Source organism: Mauremys mutica, chromosome 1 (assembly GCF_020497125.1).
Source record: "Mauremys mutica isolate MM-2020 ecotype Southern chromosome 1, ASM2049712v1, whole genome shotgun sequence".
In the NCBI taxonomy this organism is placed as follows: Eukaryota; Metazoa; Chordata; order Testudines; family Geoemydidae; genus Mauremys; species Mauremys mutica.
The window spans coordinates 28,800,305-28,816,638 of NC_059072.1; the positions used below are offsets into that span (position 1 = coordinate 28,800,305).

At 44.5% G+C, this 16,334-nt stretch overlaps 1 protein-coding gene across 3 annotated transcripts in view; it reads left to right on the forward strand.

Annotated features, from left to right (window-relative positions):
* The first annotated feature begins 703 nt into the window (after positions 1 to 703).
* The window catches only part of PRKAR2B (protein kinase cAMP-dependent type II regulatory subunit beta), a 169,767-nt gene continuing 154,136 nt past the window's right edge, over positions 704 to 16,334 (forward strand). For 2 of the 3 annotated variants that reach the window (XM_045030196.1, XM_045030212.1), the window contains exon 1: positions 704 to 1,194. In XM_045030196.1, coding sequence (XP_044886131.1) covers positions 864 to 1,194 — 331 coding nt within the window. In that variant the 5' untranslated portion in view covers positions 704 to 863. The remainder of the gene's footprint in view (positions 1,195 to 16,334) is intronic. The other variant, XM_045030204.1, reaches the window with a different exon arrangement.

Sequence of the window (16,334 nt, forward strand, 5' to 3'; positions counted from 1 at the left end):
TGCACCACAATTTAAATTGAAACTATTACAACAAGCACCCCAGTGAGTACTTGCAGCACCCCCACACAAGGAGCCCAGTGTGCAAGGGCCATATACAAACTTCAGTGGCTGCATGCTGACCTAACTTGCATGGACCAAAGCCTGGAGCATAGCCATGGCTTTACTGTAAGAGGGAAGGTGGAAAGGCCACCTGCCCCAGTAGCTGCACAACCCCTCCCTTTCCTTGGTGCTTTGAGTGGAAGGTCAGACCTACCCCCTGAAGCCCCAAAGAGGAGGGCTCCCCCGTGGCTGTAAGACCCCTGCATCATGGTGTGCCATGCCCAGCTCCGGGGGAGAGCGAAGGCTGAGGGCCTATGTCCCAATCTCCTCGGGGATTAGGTACCTCCCCAGCCTGGGCAAACCCTGACCTCCCGCCTCCGACCATCCCCGGCTGAGCCCCCTGCCCTGCCAGCGGCGAGGCAGAGCCCCGAGCCGCACTGTCCCCGCAGCCCGAGCGCTTCCCCTCTCTTGCCCGCCCGGCGCTCCCGGGGGAAGCCCGCGCCCCGCCCCGCCCGGCGCAGCGCCCCGCAGTCCCTGGCGGGAGGTTGTCATGGTTTCCCGGGTCACATGCGTGCGAGCCCCCCCAGGCGCTGGGGGAGGAGGCGGGGGCGGGGCTGCTACAGGCACCGCCGGGGCTGCCGCCGCCGCCGAGCCGAGCGGGGAACCGAGAGCAGCCGCCGCCTCCCGGGCTCCCAGAGAGCCGCTCCCGGCACCCCCAGCGGCCAGGGCGGGCTCGGACCCCTGCGGCTCCCCGCTGCACCCGCTGCGGTTCCCCCGCGCGCTGCGGCCCCGGTTCCCGCCGCCTCGCCCCGGCCGGCCCCGGCATGAGCATCTCCATCCCGGCGGGGCTGACGGAGCTGCTGCAGGGCTTCACCGTGGAGGTGCTGCGGAGCCAGCCCGGGGACCTGCTGGAGTTCGCCCTCCAGTACTTCGGGCGCCTCAAGGCGGAGGCGGCGGAGAGCGGCGCCGGGGGGGGCTCCCCCGCGCCGGGCCATGAGAGGGGCAGCCTGGCGCCCCGCAGGGCCCCCACCCGGGGGGTCAGCTTCGCCGAGGAGCCCATGCAGACCGACTCGGAGAGCGGGGACGAGGAGGAGGAATTCGCCGGTAAGGGCGGGGTCCCGGTCGGGGGAGGGCCGGGCGCCCCCCCGAGACTAGGTGAGACGGGGAAGGGCTCAGTCCTCTCGATACCCCGGGGAGGAGGGGAAGGGCTGCACGGGGAAAGGCAGCTGGCGGCGGTAGTGTTTGAGGAGTGACCGGGAGACCCCGCACGCCCCCACTGCCCGGCCTGGGGGTGCCAGTAGTTCTGGCTTCACAGGACCGTGTATTGCTTCGCCTGCGTGACTTCTAGATTCAGGTCCCCTTCTCCTGAAAGGGCGGGATGAAGCCCAGCATCCTTGCGCGCTTCTCCCTTGCTTGCTGTGAGGATGAGTGATGGGCAGAGCAAGGGGAAGGGCTCAGGACACAACTGTTACTGTGCTTTCAGCCTTGTGTGCTACGGGTAATGATGTGCGAGTGGAGAGAGAGCGAGAAGGTGCAGTGAGTGAATCCCAGCTCCCTGGTGCAGCAGGACTGCATTTGAAATCATAGTTTACGAACCGTGACATGATGCGTTTTTTCTTTTCTTTGTCAAAGCATATAAAGTTGTTGTGGCAGATGCCCTATCTGTCCCTTCCCGCTTCAGGCTCGATGTATCTCTGGCACTTTCTGGGGCTGCAAATACTGAACATGGTCACAATTGTATTATTTATTGCTGTTGAGTAGTACCATGTTAAAGACTGAAAAAAAATCCATTTTCTTAAAAGATTGGCTCAAAAAGGAAACGGGGCAAGCAAGTTGTAGGGAGTATGCTGGCCAGAAGGATGGAGAATGAATGGGAAGAAGCATCCTGTCAAGTTACTGCTATTGGCAAGTTCCACCCCTTCTGTATTTAAACAAAATGACAGACAACTGAAGGTTAGCTTCCGTTCTGTTTGTCAAACTGAACTTTAATAACATGGGTGTCTCCCAGCCACCAGATATGCTGCATGGTGTATGTAAGTGTAGCACTGCACCAGATTTTATATTTATGTTGTTTATTGTGTATAGGCCTGCATTATGCCTAAGAGATGACATGTAATTTAAAGAGGGACTAATGATCCCTTCTTTGTAGTAGGGATATTGGAAGGCAAAATCTATATTTTATTGTTAATCAAATAGTATATTGCTATTTCTGTTTTATGAATAGGCAGTAAGATATAGAATCATAGAATAGAAAGTCAGTCTTTTGGTGCTTTCGGTGCTTTAATGCTCAAGGACATGTTGCTGTACAAATGCACTTAAGTTAACTAAGCATTTTACTTAGATGTGCTCCTGGGTGTTCCATAAGGTAGACAACCAGAGGTTAAAATTTTTATTTCCTTTTAATAGTTATGTTCAAACTACCTGCACAGTAGGAAGGCCCAAGGATTAAGCATAGCTGAGAGGACAGCAAAGAATGGTTGCAGTACTTCATTTCACTACAGGCTAATTCCTATCTGCCCACAGTTAAAAATTCTCTTTGTGTAGCTGACAGGGTTTATTAGGAGACAAAGCATCTATCAAGGGCACAAACTGCAACTGTCTCTGAAAAGGTGCAGAGCATTCAGACTACATACTATGAACTAGCTAACTAAAGGGTAGATTGGTAGTGGTGATTTGAGGAGGGGTGGGGGGACAGGGAAACAATATAAACATGTCTTTGATATCATTGACAGTTTTGTGAGAACAGTTTGAAAATGAAGAACCTCATTAGCTCATTGAAATATTGGTTCTTCCAGGTCAAGTTCAAGGTGTATTTGCATAACCGTATCCAAAAGCTTGCTGTTTGCCAGCTGAGCTGTGCTAGCTTTGTAAATAAATTAAATGTTTTTATATGCATTTTATCATTGAAAGTCAGATATTTAAGAAGGTGGAAAAAATAAATTAGCTATTTAAGGAGGGGGGGAAATAAATTAGCTTAAATAATATTTACATCTAAATTGGAAAGTTATGCTGCACATTAAGATATTCAACATCCTTGTAATCTTTGCCCCAACATAAATAGGGTTTGTCATTTATAAGAATCTGTAGCGATTAATTGGGTACTGTAGATTTATGTAATAGTTTTGAACTCTGCTGAAACCATTACGTCATCTATGAGGTGAGCAAAAATCCTAAAACCGTTAGTGTATCTGCAAGCTGAGACAGAATGATAATGGGGAAAAATTAAAATATCTTCATTTCTTCATATTGAACATGACTGTCAAACCTGGCTCTTACTATGTTAAAAAGTCTGTGAGTTTAATCCATGGTAAGTGGACTGCTTGTATGTTATATTTATGGTATAAATACAGCATTGTCGCTTGAATTTATGATGTGTTACACATGTAAATGTTTGTAGGATATTTTAAGAAGCTTTCTAAGAATTGTAGTGAATATCCATAATCAACAATAAAAACATTTTATTTATGTTCAATGTTTTGTGGTCTTAGGGGAAGAATGTAATTGTAAATAGTTTTGCTTAAAAAAGAGACTAACCAGGAATTATTTAACTAACTAATTATGTGTAAAAATAATTTTGTAAAACAAAGCGTATATGATATTTTGGAGTCTTTTTAAAGCATGCTTTGTACTAAGGTTTATAATCTGTATCAGAATTCCAAGCGTGGAGCAATGAATGGTTCAGGATCACAGGATGTAAATATTTTGGGAACCACTAGGCAGGGATTAATGAATCAGTTCTAATAAATGGTTAGTGGCTGGTTATATGTAACTTTTTTTGTAAAAATTTTACTTTTAGCATAGATGTCTGTACCTTCAAAATAGCACACATGTATCTACACATTCTCATATTGATAACTGGATAGAGGGATTTGTAGTTTAATAACTGTTTTATGGTCTTAAACATAAACTTAAAATCAATTATTTTTGAATACTTTACACTTCTGTAAGTAGCACCTTTGATTATTAACACTGGAAATGATTAGGAAATGTTGTTTCAGTTTGTTTCCTTTGCCTTTTGCATCACTATTTGTATAGTTAGTTTGTTTCCCCTATTTGTGTGGGGCTTTTATACAGGAAGGAGGGAAGAAACATATTTAATCAACTGAGAACATTTGATCGCAAAATGACAAAAATTGCAGGGGACTCAAGAGTAGGCGTAACACCTGAAAGTTCTGCTTTTAAAAAAAAATCAAGTAAATGTTAAGTTGACAATGTTCCCTTTTTTCATTTGGGAATTCAAACTGAACATTGTTTCATTGTTGAGAACATGTAATTGCCATTGTCCCCCAATTCTTGTTTTGAATAAATGTTTCTATCTAGATACTTATGTGACTCTCATTCACTGTAGTATTTGAACACCTCACAGTCAATTAATTTTTCCCTGTCAGCACCTCTTGTGAGGTTGGAAAGCACTGTCTCTTGTTATAAATGGTGAACTGAGCAATAGGATAGATTTGCCCACTGTCAGACACAAGTCTCTGGCTGATCCAGGAACTGAATCCAGGTTTCCTGAGTCCAAGTCCATTACCCTGTACATTAGATTAGTTACCGAAATTAAATGAAATTTAAGGTCCTTACCTTGCAAGCTGTGGATCAGCTTGTGCCAAAGGTACCTTTATTTTGAATGGATATCTGAGGTATATGTGATTTCTTTAAAAAATAAATAATAAAAACATTAAACTGCATTCTCGTAACGTTAGTATACTTGAAGAATTGCTTGCTAAGCACACTGGCTGCTATGCAAATTATTTTTAGATTTTATAGTAAATATCTATATAAATATAATTCCCATCAATGCATATGAGTAAGTCCCAGTAACATTAGAAAGAATTATGTCCATATTTAAGGGAGAATTGAGCCTTTATTTTAATATGTTGCCAAGATTATTTAGAGACTGAAATTCATAGTAAATCATGTGTTATGATGTGCCTGTTGAAAAGTTAAAATTCTTCAGTAAATGTTGTTGGCTTTTACAAATTGTTACCATTTTTATTTTCTTTAAATTGTTCTGAAGTGCCAATGCTATTATAAACCTTATTTTGGTGGAAAATGAGTTGCATCATTTATAGCAGCTGTTGTTAAATATTTACTTACAGCTATAGCGAAAGTTCATATTCAACCCAACCTTAATGTGATTTTCTACAGATATTTCTAGAGCCACTGTTGTTGCTTTCTTAGTAACACAATTGACATGAGTTATATATATACCACTCAATATTATGTAGCCCTTTGGGATATTTACTGAGGTATTTTAACAGGAAAAATGCTTCGGTTTGGATATTTTTCTTTCAAGGCTGACTTTGCATCTGCATATCTCTTATTTGCATATGTTGCTATGAATACTATTCCTGAAAATGTGAACTATAAAATACATTTATATGTTTTAGCTATGTCCACCCTCTACATCCGCACAATAACAAAATAAAACACTGCAAGTTAAACATTTCTACTGTATCTTACAACTTCATATGAATGACACTCCTTTCTGTTCTGGTCACTTTATCCATTCTAAATTCTTTTTAAAAATGCATTGTGTTCATAGAGATGCTATAGCACTGTTTTATCTGTGGAATTCTGAGTTTCAGACAGAACTTGGTATAAATCTTGAACATGTCCAGATATATTAATATTGCCAAGTCATCTTGTATGACACAGTGTGATAAACTAGTTCTAAATCAGTAAAATTAAAATCTGTTTCAGGTTTTCTCTTTTGACTATTTCTGAACATTTACACACGTGAAAAGTCTGAGAACTATAATAATAAATGCATTTTATTAGTTTTCAGGTCAGTTTTGAAAATGGGATGCCTGAAAATCAAATGTGATATTTTGTTTCCTCACGATATTACTGTTTGTAAAACTGACATCATAACGCACTTAATTATGTCACCTTTTTGTTTAGCTTCTATAAATGGTTAAGGAGGTATTTTCATGTTTATTAAAACTTCAAAACAGAGCAGTTTGGTTGCAAAAATTACTTCAGGTCTGTTATGCAGATATAACCTAGTTGTTATATTAGTAGGCATGAGTCAGTATAATCAAGTGGGTAGTGTAAACAAAACTACAGTCTTTATATAGATAATCATAATGATATTTAATTATCAAATTGAGGGCCATGTAGAAAGATTTCTGAATTTTTTAGAGTAAACCGTAAATCTAGGAAAATGCTAATACATACAAATGGTGAAATATGTATTTCTGTATATAGTTTAATTGAATTTAGTGCTTGTTAAAGTTCATTTCCTGAAGGTCATTGAACAAACTTCAGAAAGTAATGTCTTTCAGTCATTGTCAATGAACTAAATTTGAACTGGTGACCTAGAGGTGAAAAGCTCAGTAGCCTATTACCAATTTACTGAGCCACCTAGTATGTTCAAATGGATTATTTTTAAATAAACAGTTTCAGTTCCCAAAGTAGTTACAGAATACTGGTGTAAACTTATATTTTTAACTTAAATAATGAAGTAATATCTACATGCTCCATTCAGGTCAGGGTAGGACTCCACTGGGGTAAGCTCTGCCTGTACAAACCTTAAGGCACCTGCCTGGATGTTGTCATGGGCACAGGTGCTGACTTTTATTTTTCCAGGTCGGTGCTCAACTCCTGCTCCACCCTGCGGCCGTGCCCCCACTCCGCCCCTTCCCCCGAGGCTCCGCTGTTGCTCAGCCACTTCCCACCCCCACTCTGGCCCATCTTCCGAGGCTCCGCCATTGCTCTGTCTCTTCCCACCCCCGCTCCGCCTCCTCCCCCGAGGCCCTTGTCCGCCTGCCCCCCGCTGCTCTCCACCCTCCCCTGAGTGCCTCCTGCCAGTCTATGAACAGCTGATCGGTGGCCCTGCCAAACAGCTTTGGCTGGTGGGTGCTGAGCTCCCCCTATTTTTTTTTCCATGAGTGCTTGAGCCTCCAGGCACCCATGGAGTTGGTGTCAATGGACCTGGGAGATACTGAGAGAACAGGAAAGAAAAGAACCCTACTCTCAATTCTGGTGCCTGGACATGCCATGGCTTGGAGCAACTGGGAACTGCAATTGCACAGGACATCCTGCTCATTCCTAGGCTGGATCATGCTCAACATTGGCGGAATCTTTGGGGAATTAAACTCTGAATCTCTAGCAAGTCTGAGCAGATGTGAATTGTGATTCCCTCTCTCCCCAAAGGTTTGTAACTTGGTCAAATTTGGGTAGATTTTCACAGGGATAGCAAAAGGCACACCCCAGACACAACGGCTACCACCTTGCCAAATTTCAAGTCCCTGTTGCAAAGCATGAGGGTGGTGGAGCTTTTTTTTTAACATGGTCAAAACATATTATTCCTTAGAAAAAAATGAATTGTCTTGGCTGAAATTTTCTAGAAGAAATTCAGCCTGAGGCAGATACTTAGCATGGAAAATTTTAGCCCCAAAGATTGAAGGTTAGCAAAGTTATAAGTAGCTGAAAACAGGGTCTTACAATGGGAAGTGTCAGGTAGCCTCACTAATAGGCAGTGCTATCAGGGCCATCTGCTGTGTGTATATATATATGTGTGTTTGTGTGCCTATGTATATATATATGTGTGTGTATGTATATACTTACACTTATGGAATACATGGTAATGTAGTAGATATTGGTGGCATAAGCATGGGATGACTGCGCTATTCATGCGTGGCAATGAACAAATGAGTGCCAGTATTAACATTTATGTTACACCACACCACTAAGTATCTAGTACATACCAAATATATTACAGAGAAAATATATTTCTTTGTTAGGAAAGTTTTAGCAAGTCTTTTTATTTAATTACTGGCTCTTGTACCACCCTTCTAAAGAAATTCTGCACTCGCTGGTTCGTGTGTTTACACTCCACTGTGCATTTATATGAATGAACAACACAGTATCAGTTTTTATAACTAAACAGGATAACAATTTGTCCTTGAAAACTAGGCAAGTCCCTGTTTTCAGGACCTGTCCATGTTGTTTTTGCAGAAAGCAGTGTGTTGTCCTAGTTTTTGTAAACCCCAATAGACTGAAGAAGCTGTCAGCCAGCAGTGCTCAGCCTCAGAGGCAAACCTCAGGTCTGGCATATAAAAACACTGCCACGCTCTACTCTATGAAGCCTCTCAGTGAGCATCCTCCTTAAGCCAGCTCCCTGCACACAGTCAAATCCTTGTGAAGCCTGAGATTTTAGGCACTACTGCAAGTAGTGAGCCTAAAAGCATACAGCTGTACTGCACATACCTATTAACCCAGATAGGGGCTTGTGTCTATGCTGCTTCTCATTTCCGCACGATCCCAGATGAGCACTGTATTGTAACAGCATTGTATTGCTCTGTGGCTCCATCAATAATGTCTCATTAGTCAGGCATCCAAAACATCTATTCGTTCAATAATTAAAATGATGCTACATTGTGCAGGAAAGCATGAAATCTAAGATGAAATAGGATGTAGACTGAAATTACAAAGATGTCTGGAGTCTGCAGGGATAAAATACAGGGCTCACTGCATAACATCTTCTGCAAAGTGAATTGTACAGCAGCCATGATGATTTTGGGAATCTGTCTATGTACAACTTATGAATTCTGGTTGATGTCATGACATTGCTGTATTTTTTCAACAGCAGAGTATGTGGGAATCCACCATTTGCTGTCAGGGGCTATATTATGTATCAAACCAGGTACAGTGGTTGGCCTTTAGACCTCAAGTGGTTACCTGTTCAGGTGGAAACATTTTGGGACAGTGGGTTGGCTTAAACTGGGAGAAGCTAGGCCCTTCAACTTCTCTATGGGGAGTGGAGATAAAAACTTCCTAGCAGCAGAACAAAGAAACCCTCTGTTGGAAGTGGAACATGCAAACTTGATGGACTCTCAGAGCAAGAGAGAGATTGCTTTGGGCATAAGAGAGGGGCATGCTTTCATAGCAGGGGGGCCCTGTTTAACTGCAGGACTGGCCAAGGTGAAAGGGAAGCAAGCTAAGTTGGAGCAGAGGGAGAGAGAGATGGCATGATTCTGAAGAGAAGTCATTTACAGGAAGGGAAACCTGGACTTTTCAGAGGACTCTTCCCTAACTCAAAGAATGATCTATAGTAGTGAGAAAACTGAGGCAGGGACTTGCATATAGGTGTTTATTATTTTGTCTATACCTGTGTGTTTCATGTGCTGCAAAGTAAAGAGTCACTTGCTTTATAATCCTGTGTAGTCTATTGCTGTGTTTGCTTTTGCTATCTTATGTCTGAAGAGTTAAACTTGTGTCTGAAGAGTGAACCCGAAGTACCCACAAGGTGGAACACTGGGAAAAGTTGTGCATAAGCTACTGCAGAATCTGAGGAAGCCCGCACAAGTCACAGGGCCTAGGTAGTGGGACCACAGGGTCTCTGCTCTCAGGAGGGAGGTAGGGGGAGGCTGGTAGATAGAGGATCTGAACTCCGAGAGTGCCCTAGGGGCTAGTGCTGTGACTCTGTTCAGAGTAAGAAAGCTTAAAAAGCAAACATGACCCAGCGAGGTACGCTCCAAGTGCAACAGCCTGGTGAGTGCCAAGCCAGGGGGAGCTCTGCCTGGGCTGTGTGTATGTGACAATAGACTCACCTCCAATCTGGGGGAAATAAATGTAACTCACCCCATTATCACTGCACCACAGAGGAGTCTAGAGATTCCAAGTAGAAGGAGAAAATGATCAAGAATGAAAAAGCAGAGAAATTCTGACTCTCTTTATTTGTTTTACTGTATTTTGGAAAACAGTAGGGCAAAAAGCCTATTGATTATTGGAGTGAAGTGTTCATAAACATGCATTAATAACATTAAGTACTTTTCACTTGAGTGTTTGCCTCTTAGATTGCTGTACTTAATGATATTAATATTTACAGTAAATGGTCGGGACTAGAATTGGAGATGGAGAGCTTTTTGAGGTAAATGTTAGTGATGAGTCTAGAGTTCTTACACTTAATTTGGCTAGCAATGCTGGCTTAAAAGGGCAATAGCATGTAAGTTACTGTAATCATGAAGACTTCATTAATTGAATGGACAAGAAAATTATTGCATAAAATAGATTTTTTTCTTTTGTTTTTCAGAAAATAGCATGCTCCTTAATGGTTTATTTTTCTGTTTACAATTGTCCAAATTTTTTTGCTGATGACTTATCCCTTCCTTTTGAGGTACAGCATTACTAACAGGATCAAACCATGCTACGTCCCTACAACTCAGATGTAGATAAATACCTTTTTATTAATATTTATAGACTCTCTGTAGTGTAAAGAAAACATAACACGTTCCCTGCTCAAGAAACCGAACATTCCTGACCAAGTCTCAACATGAACTATAAATAAAAGGTGTACAGAATACTCACTGTCAGCGTGGATACAGGCTGAAACCCAATATAGTCATCCAAAATTGTGAGCTTGAGTACACAGCCTGAGAGAAGGATAGGTGCTTGTATGGCTCTGTTCTGACTTGGGCTTTTGATATTTTTTTTTAAAGGTAAAACATTCAGATCCGATATTTGTATTTTGAATTACCCTGGATTAATCCTATCAGTGTAAGTGCAGTAGTGTGAGCTTCCTCAAGAAGCCGCTGGAATAGTACACATTCTGATTGCTGTGATCTTGACCATTATGTTTTACCCCGACTATCTTGACCCACCTTTGCCACTGCATGGATGCCTTTGAGTTCTACCCGCTGCTGGTGGCATGGCTTTTCATTAGCACCCCCTGGTCCACAGGGACCTCTAGCATATTTATGCTGACATAAGGCTTTGGTGAAACTGCCCACTAACTTTTAAGTTTTGTGAAACTGATTAAGTTTCATGTAGTTGATATTCAGCAACCTGATAGAAATTTTGGTAAAGGAATTGTTACATTTGGTAACATTTGCCAAGGCTAGAGAAACTTGAGTGAGTACAAATGCTTTCAGGACTAGTAAGCTTTTTTTAAGCACCAGTGTTGGATTAATGATCATTCAAAATATTTTTGATTCCTTGTAAGCCAGAATTCAAAGGCACCAGAGCCAATGCTTTTTTTCAAATTATACACCACCATGTCTAAAATTAATGCAGGAAGAATTAATGCTCCTGTTGAACTTTTTGCATGGACAAATGTGGCTTTAGTCTGCTGTATTTTAGCCCAGTTTTTCTGTACCTGGAGTGGGGTATTTAGTTGATGCTGAAGTCAGGTAGTTTTTGTTGTAAACAAGAGATGCAACTGAAAACATATATGTAGAAAGTTAAGAAAGTGAGTAACTTAATTTGTTTCACTTTGGTTTGCTAATCACCAGTTTTCTCTGTCTATGCCAGTGGGCTGGTGAGTTTTTCTAAAACAGAATTTGTATCAATAATGTCTCATGATTTCTTATGAGCAAGATTGAGTCCAAATATTGCTGATTCTGGGAGGAATTGGAGCTATCCAAATGGAAAGTGCTAGCTGCTTCTTTCAATCAGCAGAGAGGGCAGAATCCGTAAGTAGGCACCCAGGGTGGATAAAAACCAATGATTTAAAAAAATAGGATTTTTTAAATTTAAAATCTGATTTTTTTATTTAAATCGGATTTCTTTTTAATAAAATGCTTTTTGAGGAAAAAACCCATCTAAAGATAGTTTTAATTAAGATACATTATAGCACAAAGATATCTCATCATGGAATAGGAATTATAAATTCTAATTCTATAGTATAAGACAATATATTCATGTAATGTTTAAGAAAAGTTTGTAAATGAATTCCAGTATTCATGGATTAGGGACCCAATCTAATGGGGGTCCAGGAGCTTCTGTATAGATTATTTAGGTTAATCTTTCTATCTACCCAATGGGACTCAGTGCTCAGTCTAGAAGATACCATCAGAGATGCTTAGTTTTGCAGTTCTCAAACTATGGATTTGTGTCTCCAGAGATAACATGCTTGTTATCAGCAAAAATGTTTTAAAATAAATAAATAATATATAGAGTTGAGAAATAACAGACCTCAACCCTATTGTCCCTCTGCAAATTTACCTCTCTCTAAAAGTGCAAAGTTTCAAAAAGTTCAATGAATAGAAAATTGTTGGGGGCGGAATAGATTTGGACAAGGAGGAGAAATCTGGAGATAAATGTGAGAAGGGAGGGACAGGTAGTAGAAACAAAAGTGAAACTGTTTGAGCAGCATATTCCAGAAGTCTTGAGGCCTTTCTGAGAGTAGCCTTCATTGATTTGAGATCTACCATACCATTCTCTCAATAGAAGGGAAAATCTATAATGGCAGCATGCCGTAAAAGAGACCCAGTTTGGGAATAAGAACCATTCAAGAAATATATGTTTGCTGCTGATGTTTTAAAGAAAGTCACACCAGTGAAGTGGTGGAAGTCACTTAAGCACTTTGCCCTAGTCTACACTAAGAGTTTAGGTCGAATTTAGCAGCATTAGATCGATTTAACCCTGCACCTGTCCACACGATGAAGCCATTTTTGTCAACTTAAAGGGGCTCTTAAAATCGATTTTTGTACTCGTCCCCGACGAGGGGATTAGCGCTGAAATCGACCCTCCTGGGTTGAATTTGGGGTAGTGTGGACGCAATTCAATGGTATTGACCTCCGGGAGCTATCCCAGAGTGCTCCATTGTGACCGCTCTGGACAGTACTCTCAACTCAGATGCAGTGGCCAGGTAGATAGGAAAAGCTCCGCAAACTTTTGAATTTTGTTTCCTGTTTGGCTAGCGTAGCGAGCTGATCAGCACAGGTGACCCTGCAGAGCTCATCAGCACAGGTGACCATGGAGTCCCAGAATCGCAAAAGAGCTCCATCATGGATCGAACGGGAGATACTGCATCTGATCGCTGTATGGGGAGATGAATCCGTGCTATCCAAACTCCGTTTCAAAAGATGAAATGCTGGAATATTTGAAAAAATCTCCAAGGGCATGAAGGACAGAGGTTATAACAGGGACCCACAGCAGTGCCACATGAAGCCTACCAAAGAACCAGAGAGGCAAACGGCCACTCCGGGTCAGAGCCCCAGACATGCTGCTTCTATGATGAGCTGCGTGCCAGTCTAGGGGGTGCCCCTACAACTACCCCACCCGTGCTTCCCTCCTCCTCCACCCCTCCTGGGCTACCTTGGCAGTTATCCCACCCCCATTTGTGTGACGAATTAATAAAGAATGCATTAATTTAAAACAACAATGACTTTATTGCCTCTGCAAGCAGAGATCAAAATGGGGAAGGGAGGACAGGGAAGGGATTGTAATGGGGGCAGGGATGGGGTGGGAAGAGGCAGGGCAGGGGCGGGGCCTCATGGAAGGGGTGGAGTGGGGGTGGGGCCGAGGGCGGCGGGAGGAGGTGTCAGTAATGTGGCCCTCAGGCCAATGTACTAGTCCTCATGTGGCCCTTGTGGTCATTTGAGTTTGAGACCCCTGATCTAAGTATTGATTTTATTCCTTAAAACATGCTTTACTGGTTAAAAAAACATTATCATCCCTGATTAGGGAAGAAATTAGTTATCTAGTTATCTAGTGCCTTGCTATTAATCGTTCACCCAAAATGCCTTTTGGATTTAGGCTGAAATATCTTCATATTTTATGATCTCTGGACATTACGAAAATGTGTGTGTACAGCTAACATGACTAAAACTTAAGAATACACAGCTACTGCATAGCACATACAAATTGACACATATTGATATTCCTTTTAAAAACATTACAATTTAAAAATCACACTGGCTCAGTGAAATGCTGTGATAACATTAATACAAACGGTGTACTGTGGCATAAATCAATAGATGCAGTGCTATAAACGGCAAATGCCACCACCGCAAATAGCAGTAATATCCAGAAAAGCACATGGCTGCTTCAAGCAGCATTAATTTGTGACGTGCAAATATAGGAAAAAGGAGGTAGAAGAGGTTATGAGTACAGTAGAGAACCTTAGAGTTACGAACACCTTGGGAATGGAGGTTGTTCATAACTCTGAACAAAACATTTTGGTTCTTCTTCGAGTGGTGGTTCATGTCCATTCCAAGCAGGTGTGTGCGTGCCGCATGCACACCAGCCGAAAGATTTTTCCCTAGCAGCGTCTGTAGGGTTGGCCCTGGCGCCCCCTGGAGTGGCGCCACTACGGCGCCGTATAAAGGGGCCCGCCGACCCTCCACCCCCTCAGTTCCTTCTTACCGCCGGTGACGGCTAGCTGGAACTTCTCTTGCGCATAGCAAGTTAGCAGTGTCCTATCCTTGTGTATAGTCCATGTATATAGTTAGTTTACTTACATCATTTGTATATAGTTCTTGGTAGTTGGGCCCCCCACACACACGTTTCGTCGCCCGTTGGGGCATGCCCGGGTCCCCCGGGTTTAAACTCTGCAAGGACTGCGGGAAATTCATGCCCAAGAGTGACCCGCACTCTGCTTGTTTGAGGTGCCTCGGAGAGGGCCACCAAAAGGACTGGTGCTCTATCTGCAGGGGCTTCCGCCCGAGAACTCTCAAAGACAGAGCTCAAAGACTTAGAGTCCTCCTAATGGAGGCTGCCCTGCGGCCACCCTCGGACCTGGAACCGGCCGAGGCGGTGCCCAGCACGTCTTCCTCGGTGCGGAGCGCCCCGGCACCGGCATCAGGACTTAGGGCCCAGCCCAAGTCATCTAAAACCCGGCACCAAACGGAGTCGGGTCATAGGAAGTCGGCCTCAGTGTAGCACCGCTCACCGTCTCCGGTGCCCGCTAAGAAGAGGAAGCTGGTGAGGGAACGGTCACCCCACCAGGACCCCCAGAGGCTGACGCCGTCCGCGGGTGCAAGCGGACAGGCTGGGCTACAGCCCTCGGCTGCTCCGTCAACTCCCGCACCGCAGAGAGGGAGGTCGAGTCCGGACCGGCCAAATCCCCGGACCTCAGCAGAGACTTGCGCCTCCCCTCGACACCGGAGGCATTTGAGGCGGCCTCAGACTTGATGGGGCTCCCGGCGCCGGCCTCTCCGCACCGTAGTAGGGAGTTGCCTACCACGACCCGTCCCCCAGTACAATCGAGGGTCAAGCCGGCCATGCTGTCACCTCCTTCCCCGCCCCGCGCCACTAGGGCAGCACCGGACCAGATAGGAGGCTCCCCGCCGCCTCAGCATCGCTCTCCAATGGCACGGGGTGCTGCTCCCCCCAGGTCCTCTTACTCAGAGACTTTAGACTCAAAGGCAGACTCCTACCACTCCAGCTGGTCGTGGAGCAGGAAATCGGTTTTGGGGTTGAGCCACCAGCGTTACCCACAGTGGCAGCAGCAATGGCACCCGCCCTCACAGTGGCCGTTTTGTACCCCCTGGGCCTACCACCAGTCGGTAGGCCAGGCGTTTGGTCCTCGATCAAGGTTGGCCTCAGTCTCCTCGGCGTCGGTGGCCCCTCAGATAACTGAGCCTCTCCCTCTCCTCGATTCGCGTTCACTTGGTGGCCATCTCGGCTTTCCATCCGGGAGAGGGGGGTACCTCAGTGTTTGCGAGCCCGCTGGTAGGGCGTTTCCTCAAGGGTATGGACAGGCTATTTCCGCATGTTCGTCAGCCAGCTCCTGCCTGGGACCTGAATCTGGTCCTCTCCGCCCTCTCGGGACCTCCATTTGAGCCCCTGGCTTCGTGCTCCCTGTTGTACTTGTCGTATAAGACCGCCTTCCTGGTGGCGATCACCTCGGCCAGGAGGGTGTCGGAGCTCAGGGCGTTAACATCCGAGCCCCCGTACACTGTCTTTTATAAGGACACGGTCCAACTTAGACCTCACCCGGCCTTCCTCCCCAAGGTCGTCTCACAGTTCCACATCGGACAAGATATCTTTCTCCCGGTGTTTTATCTGAAACCACACTCTTCCGGTGAGGAGCGGAGGCTACATTCCCTGGATGTCCGCAGGGCCGTAGCCTTTTACATCGAGTGTATCAAGCCGTTCAGACGCTTGACGCAGCTCTTCATCGCGGTGGCGGATAGGATGAAAGGGCTCCCGGTTTCCTCTCAGCGAATCTCTTCATGGATCGCGACCTGCATCCGGGAATGCTACCACATAGCTAAGACCCCTGTCCCTGTGGTCACGGCTCACTCCACTAGGGCGCAGGCCTCCTCTGCGGCATTCCTGGCTCAGATCCCAACTCAGGAGATTTGTAGAGCGGCCACGTGGTCCTCCATCCACACGTTCACGTCGCACTATGCCATCATGCACCAGGCTAGGGATGATGCAGCCTTTGGTCGTGCAGTGCTCCAGTCAGTAGTGAACTCCAACCCCACCACCTAGGTTCAGGCTTGTGAGTCACCTGCTTGGAATGGGCATGAACAACCACTCGAAGAAGAAAAAATGGTTACCCACCTTTTAGTAACCGTTGTTCTTCGAGATGTGTTGTTTATGTCCATTCCAATACCCATCCT